This window comes from Pelodiscus sinensis, chromosome 3 (genome assembly GCF_049634645.1).
Source record: "Pelodiscus sinensis isolate JC-2024 chromosome 3, ASM4963464v1, whole genome shotgun sequence".
In the NCBI taxonomy this organism is placed as follows: Eukaryota; Metazoa; Chordata; order Testudines; family Trionychidae; genus Pelodiscus; species Pelodiscus sinensis.
In genome coordinates this window covers 56,324,520-56,346,170 of record NC_134713.1, presented here as the reverse complement: position 1 = coordinate 56,346,170, position 21,651 = coordinate 56,324,520, and the positions used below count along the sequence as shown (strand labels likewise).

The 21,651-nt window shown below is 42.9% G+C and overlaps 1 protein-coding gene across 1 annotated transcript in view; it reads right to left on the bottom strand.

Moving 5' to 3' along the window:
- Window positions 1–21,651, bottom strand: part of PHIP (PHIP subunit of CUL4-Ring ligase complex) — a 303,792-nt gene that overhangs the window by 33,330 nt on the left and 248,811 nt on the right. Inside the window, exons 25-32 of the mRNA XM_075923789.1 lie at window positions 20,167–20,274; window positions 19,473–19,597; window positions 19,157–19,239; window positions 16,665–16,776; window positions 16,226–16,287; window positions 14,394–14,549; window positions 11,472–11,592; window positions 5,760–5,885 (exon numbers count right to left, since the gene is read on the bottom strand). Coding sequence (XP_075779904.1) covers window positions 5,760–5,885; window positions 11,472–11,592; window positions 14,394–14,549; window positions 16,226–16,287; window positions 16,665–16,776; window positions 19,157–19,239; window positions 19,473–19,597; window positions 20,167–20,274 — 893 coding nt within the window. The remainder of the gene's footprint in view (window positions 1–5,759; window positions 5,886–11,471; window positions 11,593–14,393; window positions 14,550–16,225; window positions 16,288–16,664; window positions 16,777–19,156; window positions 19,240–19,472; window positions 19,598–20,166; window positions 20,275–21,651) is intronic.

The window sequence follows — 21,651 nt, the reverse complement described above, 5'->3', positions numbered from 1 at the left end:
AAGCACTCATTAGCATTTCTCACACTCATTTGCATAGTCTCTTCCGATTCTTTTTGTGGAAGAGGTTTTTGCGCAAAAAACAGAGTGTGGATGGGGCCATTTTGCCCAAGAACCCTTATTCCTCAAAAATGAGGCAGACAGACAGAGAGGCGGGGGGGGGGGGGGGAGAGCAAGTAGTCAATGACTACCTGATAAACCTAGGCTTACTGAGTAGTTAACTATTCAACCAGTTGCTTACATCCCTACTCTGAATTAGGGATGTAATAGTGTAGTCAATTAACCGATAAGCAAAGGCTTATCAGTTAATGCTATAGACTACACACATTTCCCTCCCCTCACACACCAGTAAATTATTTAGCAGGCTGGCCAGCAAGCCTGGCTCAGTTTCGGCTTGTGTCTGGTCCAGGAGCTCAGACACCTACCCTCCAGACAGGGGCTGCTGCCACCATATGATGTTGCCTCTTTATCAGAGGCAGCAGCACAGGGCAACAGACAGCCAGTCCATGAGCGGAGATGTTTTTTAAACTGGCTCCCCTCATGTACGAGCTTCCACCTGATACAAAGTTGCAGGAGGCTCCTCAGGGGTGGGGCCCGGGCACACTGACTGCTGGCCCCGCCCCGGGGAACTGTAGAATAGTTGACTAACCAATAAGAATTCATGAGGTTACTTGACTAGTCAATTAATCAATATTTAACATCCCTACTCTGAATTGGTTTCCCTTTGAACTAGCAAAATAAACAATTTTGATTTAAAAATTGTCACTCATGGAGAATCCACCATGACTCTAAGTAAGTTATTCCAATAGTATTCTTTGCTACATTGGTGCCTTGTTTCTCACTGAAATTTGTTTAACTTCAACTTCTAGCAATAGAAATTTCATCTGCTAAACTGAAGTGTGAATATCAAATATTTTTTCTCTAGATACATACCTGCAGACTGTGATCAAGTCACCCGTTTTAACTTTTCTGTTAAAATAAATAGACTGAGCTCCTTTAATCTACCATTATAAGGAATATTTTCTAACCCTTTAATAATTCTCGTGGTTCCTCTTTGAACCCTCTCCTTCTTGAACTGTGGACAGTAGAAATGGACACAGAATTCCAGCAGCAATCACTCCAGTACCAAATACAGAAATAATATAACCTTTCTTCTCCCACTCAAGGTTTCCCTGTTTATTCATCAAAGGACTGCACTTGCCATTTTGGCCACAGTGTCACACCAGGATCTCATATGATGTTACCATAGCTTCCGAGACTTTTTCAGAGTCACCGCTTCCCAAGATAGTGTTCCCCATTCTATAGGTATATATAGTAGAGGTAATGCACCATGTTTCTGCCCCAAAGTTTCAGCACATAATCTGAGTAAAGCCTTAATTTTCTGGGAATTTTCAAGTAAATCTGTGAATCTGAGTTCAAGCAGTAGAAAATTAGCTTTAAGACAATTCACAAGTTTCACAATTTTTTGGACCTTTCCAGTTTCAACAACATATTGTTGAAAGTCAGAAAGGAGTACACAATGAAAGTCTGAAGGTCCCTCTGACATTATATTATTTTAATAATAAAAATAAGTTATTGATAACCGAATGCTTATGATCAGCAGTTACCAGAGAATATGAATATAATTGCTATCCCCATTCTCTATGTGCAAACCTTTTGCAACACCTTAAGAAAGGAATACAACACTCCCTTTTGTCATACATCTCCAGTAATGTTCCTTGCATCTGCAAATGAGGGCTAACATGGTACATGGGGAATGGCTTTTGCTAATTTAGGGGAATTTGCGTTATACAGGAAAATAATGAGGTATATTGGGTGGTCTCTGTGGGTAAAAGAATAGAGGGTATATACTGCTGATGTCTTAAAACAATTTCCTTGCTGTTGTGTTAGGAATATTATGTATAGATTGGCCTTTAACCAATTTAGAATGTGTGTGTGTACTAAGTCAGGTGTTAGGGAGAAGAGATGCAAAGGCTTTGGGCAGCAGGAGTCTCAGCACTCTCTTAGTTTTGTGAGAGTAGGATATCCTCCTCCATGCCAGGCAGCGGAGAAGCTTCTCTAGCCGAGGACAGAGGCGATACTACTAGCCCTTATTAGTACCTGAGGATTTATATTGTTGACTCCCATTGGAAAGTACCTGGGTCATTGCCATATTCCCTCCTTTGGGGGAGCCTGGTATTGCAGGGTGGGAAGACTATGCTTCAACTCGAAGTGGCAGCTTCTCTCCCAAATGGAGGCAGCTGCTAGTCTAACACTGGAAGGGAGTGAAGAGCCCCCCCCCAGTTTGAGAAATAAAGGAATGGAAATTAGATTTACCAGAAGAGATCAAACAGTGAGCGAACAACTATATGAAACTGAATGAAGAACAAGACAGGACTGAGCAGGACCAATTCCAGCAAGACAAAAAGATGAAAAAACCCACAACCCTACCAAAACAAGTGTGCTACAATGCACACTTCTCTGCCTGGAGAATCGATGAGAGAACAAACAACACACGACAGTCTACAGATGTTTATTCATGTTTCTTAATGCACAAATAGAAGGTGCTTATATACTATGTTAATGAGCACGGTATAAGAATGTATCCGAAACTGAAGAAGGGATGATTTTTATATGATATCAAGCTGAAGGAGGAGACGGGTGCCTGTTCAAATCCAAGATATTGGTTTGGAGTTGGTTACATGTACTTGTTTTGCCATTGCTGGCCAAATCAAAATTGCATATTTTGGACATCAGCAGGACTCCTCTCATGAAGGACGTATATGGGATTACATACAATATCTCTTACCATAATTTTTAAAAGATCTTGTTTTTCAACTCCCACTGTTATTTTTATGTAAGTGGCTTATGGGGGATGGTCTTACATAATTCACTCTGATTCACCAATGCTATCAGGCCTTGCCCCCAATTCAATTTGAGTTCTATGACTAAGGATGGGCATGTCTATAATGCAATTAAAAACTTGTGGCTGTCCTAAATCAGCCAACCTGGGCTAAGGGCTGTTCACCTGCAGAGTAGAATATACCCTGTGTGTAGCTTTTAAAATGAAACAAAAACTGTGTAAGCATTTCTGTGTTGTAAGAACCAAACAGTGCTTACATTATGTGTCTAAGGCAGGGCTGGACAAAACAGGGTGCGCAGGCTGCATTCCACCTGCCAAGCCACCAGATCCGGCCCACAGACGCAGCAGGGAGCCTCAAACTCCCTTGCTTGACTTGGCTCTCCACATGCGGCTCAGTAAAGCAGCTACCAGGCCATTTGTATTTCTCAGCTGTGAGCTTGGGGGGGGGGGGGGGGGAGGGGAGAGGGAACAGGCTGCTCCCACCCCCAGCACAATCCCATTGGCCTGTTTCTAGCCAATGGGAGCTGCCTGTTTGAAGAACAGGCAACACACAAAGCACCACTTCGCCCTCCTCTCAGGCTCTTATTCATAGATGCACATGGTCCCTGCAGCCTGTGCAGGGACAGGGCAGGCAAGAAATCTGCCTATGAAATGTGCTGGGCTTCTGGCTGGGAGTCACCCAAGTAAGTCTCCTAGCCAGAACCTGCCTCTGGTACCACAGCCCCTCTCTCCCCTAAACCATCTGTCCTCCCACTCCTACCCCACCACCCTTCATAAGCTAAATCCTCTTCCCCCCTCCTGAGCCCTTACTCTCTCCCAGATCTGGCACCCCAATACCTTGCCCCAGATCACAATCCCCTCCTGCTCTAGGTCACAACCCAAACCTCTGCATCGCAATCCTGTGTCCCAGTCATAACTGCCTCCTTCATCCAAACTCCCTCCCCGACCTCAGGCCTTCCTGCACCCCAATCTGGAAATGGGTGACAGGGGAGGGATCACAAGAGGATTACTTGTTGTGTTCCTTCCCTCTGGGGCATCTGGTATTGGCCGCTGTCAGCAGACAGGATACTGGGCTAGATGGACTGTTGGTCTGACCCAGTATGGCCATTCTTATGTTCTTAATCCCTTACCCCAAACTCCCTTCTGCACCCAACCTCCTTCCCAGACCCCACATCTCCTCCATTAATATCATGGAAGAGTGCAGGCCCTCAACCACTTTCCAAAATCTTGGAGTAGCCCCTAATCAAAAATTATTCTCCGTCCCCAGTCTAAGGACTTCTCTACACAAATATTTAGCTGGTGACAAACTGGGATGTAAATCTATTTGGCACTCACTCGCCTGCTGCATACTAAGTTTTAGTGTGGACCTTGCTGCCAAACAATGGTAAGTTCCTTCGCTCTTTGATCTAGTCCAGTGGACACTAACCTTTTTACACCCAAGATCACTTTTTAAATGTCAGGACAAGCCAAGATCCCCAGGTACTGGCCCAGCTGTCCTTACCCACATCCCTTCCCCAAGACTCCACTCGTTCCTTGAGGCCCCACCCCTCTCTGTTCCCCTCCTCTCCATCATTTGCTGTCCCCAGCCCTTACTCACTCTCACTGGGTCGAGACAGGAAGTGCAGGCTCTGGGGTGGGAATGAGTAAGGGGGGGGAGGGAGGACAGGGACAGTTGGATCCTGCAGCATCTGTAGCTCCTCCCCTCCCCAAAATAGCTGGCGCACTTCCTAAGAAGTTGGATCTGGTACGCAGCCAGGGACTTCCTTCCATTCTTCCTGCATGGAGGAGAAGGGGGCGGGGAGGTCCCGTAGCTGTGCGCCAGCTCTGACTTCTCAGAAAGTGCACGTGCTGTTCCTCTCCTGCCATCCCCGAAACAGCCGGGGCACTTCCTGAGAAGTTGGAGCTGGCGCGCAGCCAGGTACTTCTCCCCTTGCCCCCTGGCGCAGGACGGAAGGAAGGCAGGCAGCACGGAGAAGGAAGTTCCCAGTGTGTGCCAGATCTGGCTTTTCTGGAAGCATGCCGGCTATTTTGGGAAGGGGAGGAGAGGAGCAGCCTGTGCGCTTGCTGAGACGCTGGATCTGGCATACAGCCAGGGACTTCCCGCCTCATACGGCAAGGATGCCAGCACTACCTCCATTTTCCCAGGAGGTAGCACCAGCATGGGCTCCTTCTTGGGGTTGGAGAGGGGACGAAGAAGGGGGGGGGGGGGGCTGTGAACACCTTGCGATCGACTGATCATGCCCCCAAAAATCCACCAGCTGATTGCGATTGAAGGGTTGGTGACCACAGATCTAATCTCTCCACAGAATGAGGTAGAATGACTAGATAGACCTAGATACATTAGTACAGTAGAGGATGTCAAGTTCAGATTAAACTTCTAAGTTGTCATCATTCAATTCCTTGTTTCTGAATTTTGTTTTATAAATTCCAATGCATTAAACTTAATCCTATTTTGTAGTAGTTGACATGTTTTTCAATCCCCCCCCCACCTTTCTAAACAAATATTTTGTACTTCTGACCTTCAGTAAAATAGATGGATGGCATGCTCACACTAAGGGTATGTCTACACTGCAAGGCTATTTTGGGATACAAGAGGTCTCCTAAAATAGCTACCCTGCATCTTTTGAACACATCTGCTATTGTGAAATACAGCGGATGTGCTATTTTGACATCCCTGTATTCCTCGTTCCATGAGGGATAAGGGATGTCTTGAAATAGTGTGTTGTTTTGAAATTTGGTACCATATAGATGCCAAATTTTGAAACAGATTATTCTGAAATTAAATCAAAATTGTGTCTCTTATTTTGAATGTAGGGTGCAGTGTAAACGCATCCTCACATGCCAAATTACAGATTAGTCACTTTTTATTATTGTTACACAATAGAACGAAAATATATATCATATCTGTTCATCAACTTACTTTATGAAGTGTAGCAGAAGATCTGTAACGAATTTGGCAGATTTAACAATAGGGCTTCCTGGTTCATTGAATGTGCGTGTATTATGTTCTATGTACCGAACTTCCCACATAAGTGAAGAAAGCCGCCTTTGTGGGGAAGGTAAAAAAGAAACAGATGACACTGAACAGTTACATATTTTAATATCTGTGTTAACATTTTTAAACAGCCTCCCCTATCTTCTTCCAAGCAGTTTAAAAAGGAAATAGCCAAAAATTACATGTCCGCTATACCTGGACAACAACAAGCAGTTTTTTCTTGCTTCTGCTCTTACACATGTGTCTGCTGTATGCGGGGAGGGTATATGCCTGGTGAATGAAGGGGGGAAAGGTTTGAGACCCTCACTGCTAGTCAATCAAGAGATGCCTCATAGGGCTTCCCAAGCAGCTCAGCTGGCTATCTATAAAAGTCTCCTCTGTTGCCCAGGCCTGGTCCACGCTCTCCTAAAGCTGATAGTTAAGGGGGACAAAATGTTTCCTCTGATTGGCAGAGTCCTAGTGTAATAGCTAGTTCTCCTCACCCCACAGATTAGCTCTGATAAATACAGCCTCCCAGTTATACAACAGTAGTCCTCACTTGCAGTCATGACACAGATAAAAACATTTTTAAAAACTGACGCAACTATTAATATTTTCCATGTTGTGTGATTGTCAAAAAAATGAGGATATCCCCTATTTTAAACTAGTAGTATGGAAATTGAGAATAGGACCAACCTTCTATTTATTTTGCAATTGCAAAGCACAATGGAAGAAATTTCTAAGAAACATGTCCTAATCTCCCTCCCCCAATAGTTAAGAAACCAGAATGTGCTGGAAGACCTAGTATTATATTAAATTTTGTGCATATGCACACTAAGATGAGTATATCAATGTGCTCTGTGAGGACATGGTACTCAATTCTACAATGTAATAAAATAAAAGGGAAGATGCAGTAAACATGTGGAACCACTGTGGCAGAAAACTTGAAATCTTACAAGAAAGCAAAATATAAAGAAAATGGAGGTTACTTACCTGTAACTCCGGGGCAGGCAAAAGGGCCTCTGTGGGCCAGATTGGCCCACTAAGTGGGTGGATCTGGCCTGCGGAGGCCCTGCTGCTCCCCCAGGCCAAGTAAGGGAGGGGGGGCTTGCGAAGCCTCCTCCCACCCTGCCAGGAGCACGTGGCACTTTGAAGCACTGTGCACTGCTCGGAGGGCGCGGAGGAGTGTGGAGGTGGTTTCGTGCCTTCCCCTGCCCCCAGGCTAATCAGGGTCTGGGGGCAGGGGAGCTGCGTGAAGCTTCCTTCGTCCTGCCCTGGCCCTAAGAAGAGCCACAGCACTTCAAAGTGCCACATGCTCCTTGCAGGGTGGTAGGAGGCTTCCTGTGCTCCCCCATGCCCAGGCCCTGATTGGCCTGGGAGCAGGGGAGGGCATGAAATCTCCTCCACTCTCCCCCTCTTCTAGGGCATAGGTGCCTAGTGGGAAGGGGGGCAAAGGCGCTCCTCCACCCCCAGACCAATCACAGTCTGGGGGTGGGGTAGCCCCGCCCCTTCTGTTAAGGCTCCACCCACCCCTTCTGTGGTAGCCCAAGGCTACTTCAAAAATTTTTGAAGTGGCCCTCGGGGAAAAATCATTGCATACCCCTGCTGTAACTGGAAGTATTCCTTGACCTGACTGCAATATAAGATACAGTTTGGCATATGGGAATTATGGTGAAAGTCTAAACCTATGACAAGTTAGTTAGTATGTGCAATAGGGATGTTAGCTATCAGGTAATAGAATAGTCGACTAACTGCATGAATTCTAAGCCGTTAGTCACTATTCTAAAGTCCCCGGGGGCAGAGGTGGCAGCCAGTGCAATCTAGCTCCACTCCCAAGGAGCCCTCTGCCATCCTGGACTGTTGCCTCTGTATCAGGCGGGAGCCAGTCCACGAGGTGAACCAGGTTAAAAACCAGCCCCCCACGCAGACCAGCTGCCTGCTGCCCCTGATATAGAGGTAGCAGCACAGGGTGGTAGCAATCCATGTCCACAGGGGTCCAAGTTCCCTGTGGACAGAGGCTTCTGGGGGGAGAGAGGAGGGAGCAGGGGAAGCTGCTGTGAAGCAGCCTCTGTCCATGATGGCCAGGGCTGACTGTGAACAGAGGCTGCTCCGGCAGCAGTCCCGTCGGCTGGGACCCCCATCCACTAGGCTTCATGGCACTCTCGCCCACCCCCCCACCCATGCTGCTACCTTTTAAACTGGATCCCGACCCCCAGCACTGGCTCCTGCTCCCCTCGCTCGCTGCATCTGATACAGCAAGGGGATGGGAATGTGAGTAGTCAACTAGATTAACAGATAAGCCTAGACTTAGCAGTCAGTCAACTACTTGCTTACATCCCTAATGTGCAATGACTATGTGTTTGAAAAAAAATCACCATTTCCAAGTGCATATTGGTGACAGAACAAGTGCTTAGAGTCAAAGAACGGCCTCCTACAAGGATATTATCTCCAACATTATTCAACTCAGATCATTGCTTTTTACCTCCTTGTGACCGTGAATGGTGTGGCTGTCACTCTCTCTCAAAGCAGCGGCTGCCTCCTGTGACTTGACCCCTCTACCAGGTCAGTTCTAGGTTTTACCCTTGCTGGAGAAGTCCATAAACAAAACTAAGTGAATCATTACAAACTGAGTCCACACAAGAGATTGAGGAATGCCTCCCTCTAGAAGTGTATCTGAAGCAGGTCCTCCCTTCTACCAGGGAGGGATCTTTGGGCAGTTGTAGGGAGAGACCTTGCCTTCCCTCAGCTCTTCTCAGGAGCTGCAAGTTGCAGGTTTATGCTCTTATCTGCCCTCAAGCGAGCTCTTCTGCTTCCTTTAATCTTCTCCTCCAGTTTGTTCATCTCTTGCAGGTGTGGCAGGGTAGAGTTGGCTGAGCCCAGACCAGCTCCTCAACCCCTAGTGACCAGTGTGAAGTTTGTACTGCATTACACTGCCTTACATCTATCACTATGAGTATCTCTCTGAGAGATTAAGCTGAGGTAGCTTGCTCCTGGTGGACTGAGCCTTTACACCCCTTCTGGCAGGGGGATGCCAGATAGTGGGTAACAGAGTAATACAACCCAAGATCCATTTCAAAATCCTCTGTGCTGATGTAGGTGGATCTCTTAATCATTCTGCTATGCAAACAAATAGTTTAAGTGTCTTTGTAAAGTCCCTTATTCTCTGTAGATAAAAGGCCAAAGGAGAATGCAGTCTTCTCTCCTCTTCCAAGGCATATGGATTAGGAAAAAATACATGAGAGTGAATGCACTGACTTATAAACTCAAAAACCACCTTATGTATGAGTCGAGTGAGGACATAGCAAGACCTTTTCTTTATAGAAGATAGTATATAGTGGACCCACCACAGAATCATAGGTTAGAAGGGACTGCAAGGGACATTAGTCTAAGATGCATGATTTGTTGTGTCTGAAATATCAAAGGGAGACGACTTATGGCCACATGTGCTCCCAGTTTATTGATTCTTCTGGCCAACCTTTGGATATCAGAAAATCCAACTTCATAGACAGATGGATCACAGAACATGGAGCCAGTGGCTCAAAGTAAGGCTCAGAGAAAAAACTGAACACAAATGAGGTTCCACGGTGGTGGACTTTATCTCTGGTGGAAAGGATCTAAGAATTTCCTTCAAAAATCTAGTTGTGGTGGTGCATGAGAGATCATACCATTATCCACTAAAGGATGGAAAGCACTGATTGCTTCTAAATACAACTGTAGGGAATTGTACGCAAGGCTTAATGAAAAAAAGATAACTCTATTATGTCAAGGATTCCACCATTTTCTAGAGAAAAACTGTGCTGATGAACCCAAGTGGAGGAAATCTTCCATTCAATTGAGTAACAGCTTTTCATAAGCTCTTTTCTACTGTTGATAAAGACAGATTACCTTCTTGGAACATGAGCATTCTATCCCTCATAGCCACCCAAATACCAGGCTCTGAGTTGCAGCAGCCCCAGATTATGACCTTGCCCTCATATTGTATTAGAAAGTCCAAAAATATGCAGATGTTCATGGCTGGATACACTGATAGCTTCAACAAATCCACAAAATGGATCAACTGGGCGCAATGATGCAGACTAAATATACTGACATAGAGGAACAGATGTAACTAAAGAAGAACCTTGACCTGCCTGCAAGGGCTCTTTGTCTGCTCTGGGAGCCTGAGGTGGAAAACCAAGCTCTAGAGAACAAGACTGTGCAGAGACTGACTCAAGTGTCCCTGTACTGACCATGCCCAACCCATTGCCCTGAGTAGCATCTGTAAGTTAGCGATGACCCAGTGTGTCAAGATCCCAGTCTGTGGTGGCTGCATTTGGCGGATCTGCACCGCTACTTCAGCAATCAATGCTGAACCAGTGATCTACGTATAGAAAAGGGAGACTGGTACCAAGAATTCTGGGATCTTCCGACTGTTGTCATATGGATGACTTTCGGGCCACAGAACTAGATTTGCAGGGCAGAATCTAGTTCAGGAAAGCCAGGCCCATTTGCCAGTGACAGATGCTTCAAGCTGGTATAGGGCCCTCTAGCTCTGGTGTTCAGTGTCTGGGGCTTTAAATGCGTGGCAAACCCTGTGCCCAGAGTGTGGTGGTTCTGACTGGATAAGCTCTGGTGGGCTGCTCTCTGAGGTGTCAAGCAGATCAGCACAGATGGAGACCAAGGGAGCAGTCCCAAGGGTAGATTTATCCTGAGAATTCGGAGCTGCCATCAGCAGCGTGGATGGCACTGGGAAAGATAACACATCTTGCACTGCTCTTAGGGCTTCCGAGGTCGAATGCATTTCCAGGTGCTGAACTCTAATACTGCAGACCAAGGTGGCAAATGTATTCCTGGGAGGATTATCCCACTCAACTGAACCTGGGACACAACTCCCACTTGGAAACAATGAGCTGCTCTTTACGAGTCTAGGCCTGTCCTTGCTTTAGTAAGCAGAAGACTGTCCTCTTCTGGGCTTTTTTTCATGGGAAGGCAGATCTTCACTGTTCTAATGGCAGTGCTAACTGGGCACTTTGCATTGAGGTTGTGATGCTGTGTGCAGAGTCTGACTCCGGCCATTCAGGCGCCAGTGCCAAGTCTATAAGGAGTGCCTTTAGCATAATGTTACTCTCTTTTTTTGTGTGCAGTTTGAAGCTTTTACAAATGTGACACCTTTCACTAATGTGAGTAACCCTCGGGCATTGTAAGCAGCTAGTATGGGAGGGAGGGTCACTGACTAGCATGGGCTTTTTGTTCCAGTCCTAGTTATTAAACCCTGGAGATAGGGACATGCCCTATTCCAAGGCTAAGTCCCATTAGAGACACTCTTAACTAAGGGAACTTGAACTACAAGAAGAAAAAACTACTTACAACAACTGTTCACAGCTAGCTACTTTGTTTTGAAAATCACTTTTTAGACATATGCTCTGATCCTGCGGTTGGACCCACACACAGAGCCAACTACAGGAATAGCCCCTTGAATATTCTAAAATTCATAGCCAAGAAAAATAGCTGGTCAACATTTTATAAAAAGAATACCTAGCTCAAAGATAAATGCATGGAGAGAGATATGGATACAGTCAACCTATTTCAATCTTCCTGTTAGATATTATCCTATAAAAAGACAAGCAAAAAGGTTTGTCTGTCACTACTTTATAGAAGTAACAGAGACTTGGATCTAACCTGTAAAATCTGCTTTCCAGTCTTTGTTTAATGGTACTGAGATCTGTGGGATATGCCACAACAGTACAATACATTGGATAAGCTTGGAGATCCACAGGTGCCACAAATGCAGAAGCAATATCTAAATATAAATGAAAATTCAATGTTATAGCACATAAAGCCAGCCCTTTAAATAGTCTTTTTCAGATTTTTTTATTTTCAACATCCCTCCTCCCTTGAAGCTTAAAATACAAACAGCAAATGACAGAAATACACAAGAAAAGCCAACATTATATATTTTAAAATACAATTGAAATTTTATACACAAATGTTGTGTGCTGTAGCACTTCAGAAACATGATTGCTATAGTGATTAATCAGAGCCATTCATCTGCGTATGAAGAACTGCACTCTGAGAAGCATGCTATGTGCATTAAAAATATAAACAGAATTATTTTTACTACAGAGAGAAATCTGTAAGTTATATCATTTAAAATATGCAATTCCAAAATATTAATTAGTGCATGTCTGACACACACGGCTTTGGGAAAAAAGATATAATTTCATTAATCTTTACATTACCACTAGGGATGTGAACAACTAGTCGCTTTCCCCACTCCTTGCTGCCTCTTATCAGAAAGAGGCAGCAATGGGGTTGGGAAAGAGGAAGGGGGTGCTTCAAAGTGGCAGCGCCATGTGGAGCCTGGGGCCAGACGCCAGGCTCCACGCGGAGTTACTGTTTTGAAATGCTGCATGCAGCCCAGGGTCAGATGGGAGTTCACAGCTGGCCCAGGCTGCACGTGGCAGCAGCACCACATGGAGCCTGGGGTCAGCGGGGGAGTTCCCCGCTGACCCTGGGCTCCATGTGGCACAGCCACTTTGAAATGCCGGAAGGATCACGGGACTAGTGGGGAACTGCTTGAATCCCCCGCTGGCCCCATGCTCCCTCCAACTCTTTCACCTCTGAAGTGTAGCAACAGTCCCGTGGCTGTTGCTACACTTCAAAGGCGGAGGTACCCTTATCAACTAGCTAATTAATCGAAAATTTACATTCCTAATTCCCACTCCCTCAGCTTCAAGGTTCTCAAATCTTAATGTGAAAAGCAATTCTTTAGACTATTACTATAAAAGCTATAGTCCCTACCCTGAGGATATTACAAGGAATTTAGGACAAAGACAAATACGATACAAGCATAAAAACCATATCCCAGAAGATGAAGGAATCCAAACAAGCAAAAGTATCAAAGGCTTTCCCTCCGCTTGTGCAAATGGGAGACCCGGTTTTTAAGCTGACTCCAGCCCCCAGCATCCTCTTCTGCCTACCCTCCTCCCCCGCTTGCTGCCTCTTTCTGATAGAGACAGCAAGGGGTTGAAGAGACTAGTGTGTTGACTATCCGATAAGATTTGGCTTATCAGATAGTTGACTAGTTGCTTACATCCCTACTCAAGTAGTAAGTTCATGGTGAACCATTTGCTAATCAATCAATTATACATCAATTCTCCTAACAACAACCCAAAGAAAGGAAAAACTATGGCTGCAGTACATAACAGCTTAATTAGGAAAAATCCCAAGTATATTCTCTAAGAAAACAAAACAAGCACATTTTTTTGCTATCTGTTCAAAGTATTTCTACTCAATATAGGGGACTCTATTTTCAGCACCAACAAGTGATTTTGGGTCCTCACTGTGAAATACCATGAAGTGGCATGGATTTTCACACAGTAAGTTGTGTTCTACACTTTTTGAAAGTCAAGGTCTACAAGGTCTCTCACAATGTAGCACTGGAATGGAATTTTGCAATAAGTCAGTTATAATAAATGTATGTTATAGCAAAAGGATTGGATTAAACTTAAATACAAGATATAGGCCTCACACAGGACCAGGCAGCTTTAATTTAGCTCCAGTTCTGTTTGATGTTAGCATGTTAAAGTGAAGGAATGGAATATTGTAATACATAGTGATGTTAGTGTTAGATAAGGCCTTGTAGTAGATAGAAATAAGTTTAATGTTGAAATATTTTGTAACTGTAGAAGTACGCCTTGGTTCCATGCTGCAATTCTGTAAATATATTGTTTGTGTGAATGACAGAGAGAATGTTTTAGGAGAGATAAGTGTGAAGGCCACTACACGCTCAAATGGTCAGAGGAGGGGCTGAGGACTCACCAAATAATTATCAACTAAGTGAAAGGACTCAGAAGATGCAGACTATCCGGGCAGATTGACGAACCCTGAAGCTAGAGGCAAACACCCCTTGATAGGGAACCAATCACTACTTTCACCGGAAAGACAACACCTCTGACAACAACTTCTTCCCAATAAGCACGTCGTAGGGAGATTGATTGTGATACTGAATGACTGATGAAGTCCTGACGAGGCAAAATGCATAGATTTGCATGCAAGGAAAATCCTATAAAAGATGGGGTGTGTTATAAGGTTCTTTGGGTTCTGTACTGGTTAAGATCAAGACCAGGAGGGGCATCAGCCCAGACTGACATGAACCCGTCTCCTTCCTCACACCTGACCTATCTGGCCAATAGGTTGAGCTGAGCAACAGACTGGAAACTATTCCATGGGTGTGTGTGTGTGACTGTTATATTGTCAATAAGTGCGGCTTGTTGCTGTATCCTCCTGAAAAAGATCCTGTGTGCTTCTTATAAGCATAACAACATTACATGTTCAAAAACTAAAACACTCAAAATCACACAGCACCTTTGAAAGTTCAGATCAGATTGTGTATTTAAAGCGCTATATAGATATATCATGTTGTGAACAAAGTATTTTTTTCATAAGGTATAATAATTCAAATAGTGATTTTATGATAATTGCAGTTGATCAACGTTATCATTTACTAATTTTGTGGATGGTGGTGTTCTCATAAAAGTTCCCATGAAAGTTAGCTTGCATACTGAACTCTTCTTAAATTATTCAATCACAAATGTTTACCTAGAGTCATGAGCTGATTTATCCCCGTAATAATTCTGTCACATTCCTCATCTCGGGTTCTGGAACCCCATTCTCCATCAAGAGGTTTGTAGATCAATGTTCGGCATTCAACATCAGTTAAAGGAACACTAGTTCCCAGTTCTTCGGGGAACACAGCTGAAATATCCCATAAAAAAGACCCAGATGATCACTGCAAAATATTCATCTGTTTATATTTTAAGACAGACATACTTCTATTAAAAACAGAGCAATTAATATAGGCAGTATATAGAATATCATGGTTTTATTGAACAAAAGCATAAGATGTGTAAGTTCTTTGTGCAAAAGATAATGTTTAGATACTATTCTGGGGTCTTACATGCTTCATGTATATTATTACCAGATAACAAATGTGTTTCACACAATGCAGCTTTGATGAATTCTGTAAGAATTTTGTAGATTTTCTATTTCCTAGACTCGCAGCATAGTCAGTTCACAGAAGAATGTATTTTTTACAACAAACAAGAGCAGTTCTGCAGTACGTGAAATATTTTTATAAAATTATTACTAATTAAGTTATGCTTGGAAACTGTAGTGGTGCTTCATAGGTTTTCAGGTAGAGTTTAAAAATAGCAGCTTTAACTTTTATAGCTCTTGAGACCGGCTTATTTTGAAAACTGCCATTCTCCTTCTTCTACTGCTGTGTAAGTGGAGGTTCTTTAACTGAAGCATGAGACATAAAAGAGAGGCTACCATCAGGGCATTCAACTTTGGAATTAATACCCCAATTGGATCAAAATAAGCCAGAATCTGCTGATATTCAGGACATACTGAAAGCTTCATCTTTATATCTGGACTTTTGGGCAGGGAAAGTGCAACAAGGGGTAAGTATTTGCAGGTGTAGCAGCAGATTCTTGGTATGTTAGGATTTGTAGTTGAATGTATATTTTAGATTTTAGTGTTAGAGAAGTGCTGATTTTATCTTGTGTTTTACTGTACTTGTAATTATGTCTTAGAGCAGTGTTTCTCAACCAGTGGTACGAGTACCCTTAGGGATACTCAAGAGAAGTCGGGCGGGGGGGGGGGGGGGGCCTACATCAACACAACAGAAATTTGGAGAAAACTGAACTTTTGTTTTAAGTTTTAGAGAGCTTCATTATTTTTGTACTTTTTACACCCCAAAATTTCATCGCCCACCCGGCTATGATTAAGTTGTTTAAACAAATGTGTTGCAATGGTAGAAAAATTTGTGTGTGTCTGAAAACTGTAGGTACTGGGGGTACTTTTTTTTTTTTTTTTTTAAAGGGAGTACTTATATATTTTTTTGAAAATGGGGTACTTTACTGAAAAAGATTGAGAAACACTATCTTAGGGTATGTCTACACTGCCACCCTAATTCGAACTAGCGTGGCTAATGTAGTAATTCGAACTTGCAAATGAAGCCCGGGATATTTAAATGCCATCTGTTGAATTCTTGAGTGATTTTGATGTGTCCACAGAAAAAATAATGCCAAAACATTGCTTTCCTGAATGGAGAACAGTGAGATTACAGAATCCTATGCTCCTACTCATTAGCAAACTCTTAGACTTTTTTCCATTAATGATATCAACATTATATATCCATTTACTTTAGTCACAGGTCATGCTCATTTTAATAATATGCATTGTAATTTAGTACTTTAAGAACAAATTTATATTGCAATTATTTTCATGATTCTTATTTGTTTCTTTTTCCTGGCATTTTACAGAGAAAGATGCCCAGTATACTTAATTTTTTAAAACGATTTGCATAAGATGTGCAGCTTCTTTTCTATACCTATAATTCAAGATAACCCATTTATAGCGATACGAACCATTATTGGGTATGAGCTCCATATCCCAAGGACTCATCTTCTCAGTGTCACCATTGTCCCAGCTTAAAGAAAAAAAATTAACTGTGTTTAAATTACAGTAATTAGTACTGCTTGAGCAGCTAAAATATATCATACTTATATCACAGAATCATAGAACACTAGAACTGGACGTGACCTCGAGAGGTCATCGAGTCCAGTCCCCTGCCCTAATGGCTGGATCAAGCACAGTCTAAGACCATCCCTGATAGATGTCTATCTAACCTGCTCTTAAATCTCTCCATATGCAATGTTATAAAATAAACATAATTAATGCACTTTATAAGGAGTTTTATTATTGCAATTAAAGGTACAAAATCACAAACTAGGGCTTGCTACGCAAGATTAAACATTTACATTAAAATGACTTATTAAAAGCAGAAGTAAGGACAAATTTACTAACCAGACATTGTAGCACTGAAATAAACTATCAGGATATTGAGGCTGAAGAGGTTCCTGGCTTTCAATTGTTCCAAACCACCAGGCATCATCTATTACTGACCTGAAACGATCACCTAGACAATACAAAACAATGTCATTAATAAAACTACTTTGCTGTCATAGTCCTAGTTTTGTGGGGGGTTTTTCCCCAATTTCTACACCACATTTGTCTAATCTTCACGTTAGTCATTTTTGGAGATGCCTGTACCTACGGACAAGAGTTTTCAGACCGATACATTTTTAAAACAACAGTAATGGGAATTCTTTAGAAAGAACTATTAAGTTGTATAGCATATCAGAAAAAAATAGGTAATGAACATGCAAAAATCAGCAATAAGTATAATTTACATGTATATTAGACCATGCTACAACATTTTTCAAGCAGTGAAAGATAGAATTAAAGATTTTATATACATATGTAATTCACATATTTAATACATATTCTTCTAAGTATAGAAAGTTCCCACATTTCCTCCTCTCAAGAACAAACTCCCTCAAAGTCCAGTAAACATTAAACTTTGTATACCAACCTTTCTTTGTTCTGAGGTTTTCTATGAATTTCTACTTGAGAGAAGATTAGTGAGCAGTCTACCATCTGGAAGGTAGTTATTCTCAACAAAATATGGATTGTAGCACAGTTTTCAATAAATAAATAAATAAATAAATAAATAAATAAAAAACCAGAGCACAATGCTGATTCTAAAGAATAGTGCTTGATGAAAATTTACACTGAACTTCAAGTGACTGCTTTGAATTTGGAATTCAAGTGAATTTCCATTATGGATACGGGCGTAAAACATGCCAGAAAAGTTTCACTGGACCTGGTAGAATGGGCTTTAGGCCAGGAAGTAATAACATCTTGGCCAGATTGTAGCAAAGCTCAATCAATACATGTACTAATCCAGAGTGAATGGAAAGGGGCCATGAACAGATTAAAAGGGAAAAACTTTGTACTGGTGATGTCTCTGTCCCATAAAGAAACTCACTCACATAGCTGCAGTGTGTCAACTGGCTGGCTATATAGAAATTGGTATCCTTTAAGTCAAAAGCCACGTGTGAAGACCATGGAGTTGATCTGTAATAATTTGTGGCTAATGTACCCTGACCAGTTATTGTATTGTTAACGCAACACCTACACTGAGAATTCTCTAGCAGGGTTGTTAGGATATGCACCCAGGCAAGGGATGGGCACATCTCCCAGCAAACAGGTGATACAGAGCCAACTGCTTTGAAGTCAATCTGATTCCCAGCTGAGCTGTCCAGACTAGTTTAAGCCTGCTCAAGAGACAAAGGACTTTGAACAGATTTAAAGACAGACACTCCCTGAAGGAGAAGAAACCTGGCGTTGAACTAAGGTGAAGCCAGTTTCCAGAGGCCAGAGTGTCTGAGCTAAGATAGGTTTGACTAGCAATATAGTGATGCAGAGTGGGGTAGCAGCAGCCCCTGTCCTCAGGGGTCTAAGCTTCCCATGGACAGAGGTTGCTGGGGGGGGGGGGAAGGGGGGGAACTGACTGAGGAGGTTGCCATGAAACAGCCTCTGGCTGCAGCAGCTAAGGCTGGCTACGAACAGAGGCTGCTCCAGCAGCAGCCTCTGTCCGTGGGGAACTCTGATGCTCCCCCACCCTCTCAGCAGACTGGGGCTGCTCCATGGCAGCCTCCTCTAGCACCCCCCACTGTGCTGCTTGTCAGTGGGAGGGGGCCTCTATCAGTGAGGGGTGTGTGCGCAGGCGGCACTGCAGAGCTGGTGCTGGGGGGAACTAGCTTTTAAGCTGGCTCCCCCCAGTATCAGCTCCTGTCCTCATCCCCCTGCTGTCTCTGACACAAAGGCTGACACGACTAGATAAACTGATAATCCTACTGGTTAATCGACTAGTCGACTGCTCATTCACATCCCTAATAAGGAATGGACATGAGCAAGCATTTGAAGAAATAACACATACAGGAGAGAGTCCCTTTTGCTTGTGGTGTCAATGGTGAAGAAAACTGAAATGGTTGGAAGAGGAGGGTGCACTTCTTTTTATATAATCTTAAACACTCCAAGAGGTGTATTCACATCCCCCAGATGATAGAGTCCCCCAAGCTTGCCAGGAAATGCCACCTCACAACTTGGAACAGAAGTCTTCAAAAAAGAAAGGTTGGGTATAGCCTTTTCTCATGCTTTAAAAACCAAACCTGATATTTACAAGACAAAAGGAAAACAACATGCTATCTTCTTTAAATTCATATAAGAAAAAATAAGTAACTGTGTTCAGTATCGAAGTCTGATTCTGCCAAGTGCTATAGTATTACTGTATGAAGATTTAAGCACTGCATCTCTCTAAAGATCAGTAAACCTTTCTGTCTGATTCAGACATAATTTATTTTCAATCACTTTGCCACATTTTCTAATGAAATAAGACAACATGAATGAAATCAAATACACTTATTAAACTTTTTACAAAACACACCACCTACCTATATTCCATCGTCTATGTTTTGCATCATCAAACTGCTGCCGCAAGACGAGAAAATCTATTACATCTGGCATATCATGGTACCTAGTTGTAATCAAAATGTAACAAGAACGATCAAGGTAAAAAAATCAGCAAGAGAACACAGAAAACGTTGTTAGATATCAAAATGTATTTAAGGCATCTGAATTCAATACAAATTTTTTACAGAAAATTTCTGTTAAAAAAATAAAACATTTAAGATTTAGCAAATTTAATAAAAGGCTTTAAATATCACAAAAACAGTTTCCCTACAGGAATAGAAATAATGCTTCCCTTACTTCATGGTGAATGATCCTCCAGTCAGTTTACCAGTATCTGGGTCAAGAAAAGCAAGTTTAAGACAGCAGAGAGTAGGCAATCCCACTTCATATTTAATCCCAACTATTTTCATCAGTTCTTGTTCCTGAAGCAAATAAAACAATATTCTTATTTAAGCTTGCTGAATATTAAGAAGACTAGAACAGAAGTGAAATGAAAAAAGTAAATATATTTCTGTTGAGCAACAGATTTCAGCGGTGAACTGTGTAAAAGAATACTACATTAGATACAGAGCTTTCATCAAATGTACTACCCGAAACACAAAAGTTGTAATTCCCCAATATAACCTCATTGTGTTCAACATACTCTTAAGAAGAGTTAAAAGATAAATCAGACTGATATATAAATACTGATCACATCAAGGGAAATACACTGTTTTAGCAACGAGGTCTAGGATTTTTTGTTTCATCCTTCTCAGTAATCAATTTACTTATTACAACCATCGATTTTAAATGTGTTTAGTCTTGTTTAAAATTTTGGGGGAAGTTATTTCATTTTTTTAATCTTAACATTTTGAACACAAAATCAAAAACATGTTTTATAAAGATTCTCCTGGCAGAACTATGGACACTAAGTCACATAACATATACAAAAGTGTTTTTTATTACTGATTTTAAAGAAGAGCAAAAATGGGAAAAGAAAGACATATCATACCCGGAGTTCCATTTTGTGCCATGGCTGTTTTTTTGGATTAATGCTATATATTTTATTCTTTTTAGCCATTACAATGTATGCTTCATGACCTTGTCTGAAATAGTAGACCTATGAAACATAAAAATTAATTAACAATATTTCAGAATACCAAAATGTTAGCACATTGCCGATACAGCATTTTCCCTTCCAAACCAAGATGATACAGGTACATGCAAATAAGGCATTTTAAAGGATCTATAAACTATTATTTTAATTTTAAACAGTGATGCACTGTAGTAGTCAGAGTAGGAACTCCCAAGTTAATGCACAACCTAATGGGTACATCGAGTATTTTAGTAGATCAAGTATGGCTCAAAGGTTTGTACAGTAAATGTCCGATAATCCGGTACCTTTAGGACCCAGGGGGTGCCGGATTATCAGATTTGCCGGACTATCGGAAGAGGGGGCTATGAGGGGCCTGGGGTGGGATTCCACCCCAGACCCCTCATAGCCCCCTCTTCCGATAGCCCGGCTCTGCCCCAGGCGACCCCGATTAAGCCGCTGCTGGTCAGTTTCAGCAGCGCCTGAATCGGGGATGCCTGCAGCAGAGCAGCTGGAGTGCTGCCGGGTTGGTCCGGTAGCGCCAACCCTTGGCACGGCAAGACCAACCCGGCAGCAACCCAGCTGCTCTTGGGGACGCCTGGGGCAGAGCAGCTGGGGTGCTGCCGGGTTGGTCCCGCAGCACCACTCCTCGGCGCTACTGGACCAACCCGGCAGCACCCCAGCTTCTCTGCCCCAGGTGTCCCCAAGTCAGCCGCTGCTGATACTGATCAGCGGCTGACTCCAGGAAGCCCGAAGCAGAGTTGCTCTGCCCCGGGCTTCCTGGAGTCAGCCGCTGGTCAGTTTCAACAGCGGCTGAATCGGGTAAGCCAGGGCAGAGCAGCTGGGATGCTGCCCAGTTTGTCCCGTAGCCCCGAGGGGCAGCGCTACGGGACCAACCCGGCAGCACCCCAGCTGCTCTGCCCCCGGCTTCCCCGATTCAGCCGCTGGTCAGTTTTAGCAGCGGCTGAATCGGGGAAGCTGGGTGCAGAGCAACTCCAATGGTCCGGCTGCCCAGAGCACTTCCGGGTTCCTAATGGTGCCGGACCATCAGGAGTGCCAGACCATCAGATGCCAGACCATCGGAGTTTTACTGTAGTAGGAATGAATCCTGTATGAGACACTAATGAAATACAAAAGGCTCACAATATATAGCTATTACTCTATTTTTCAGCATGTGGAAACTGTTACTTTTGAAGTTAGAAGAAAATATACTAATATACACATGCTTGTGTATTTGGAGAAACTGGAGAATTACTTTATGCAGAAATACACATTTTATACTACTATTCTGAGAAAACAGATCCCTCTTCTCTTAAAGAAGGCATATGGCCTGCTAGATTGTGCTCTTGTATGGCTTTGCTCATCATTGCATTAATATATTTTAGCAAAATCAGTTGTGAAAAT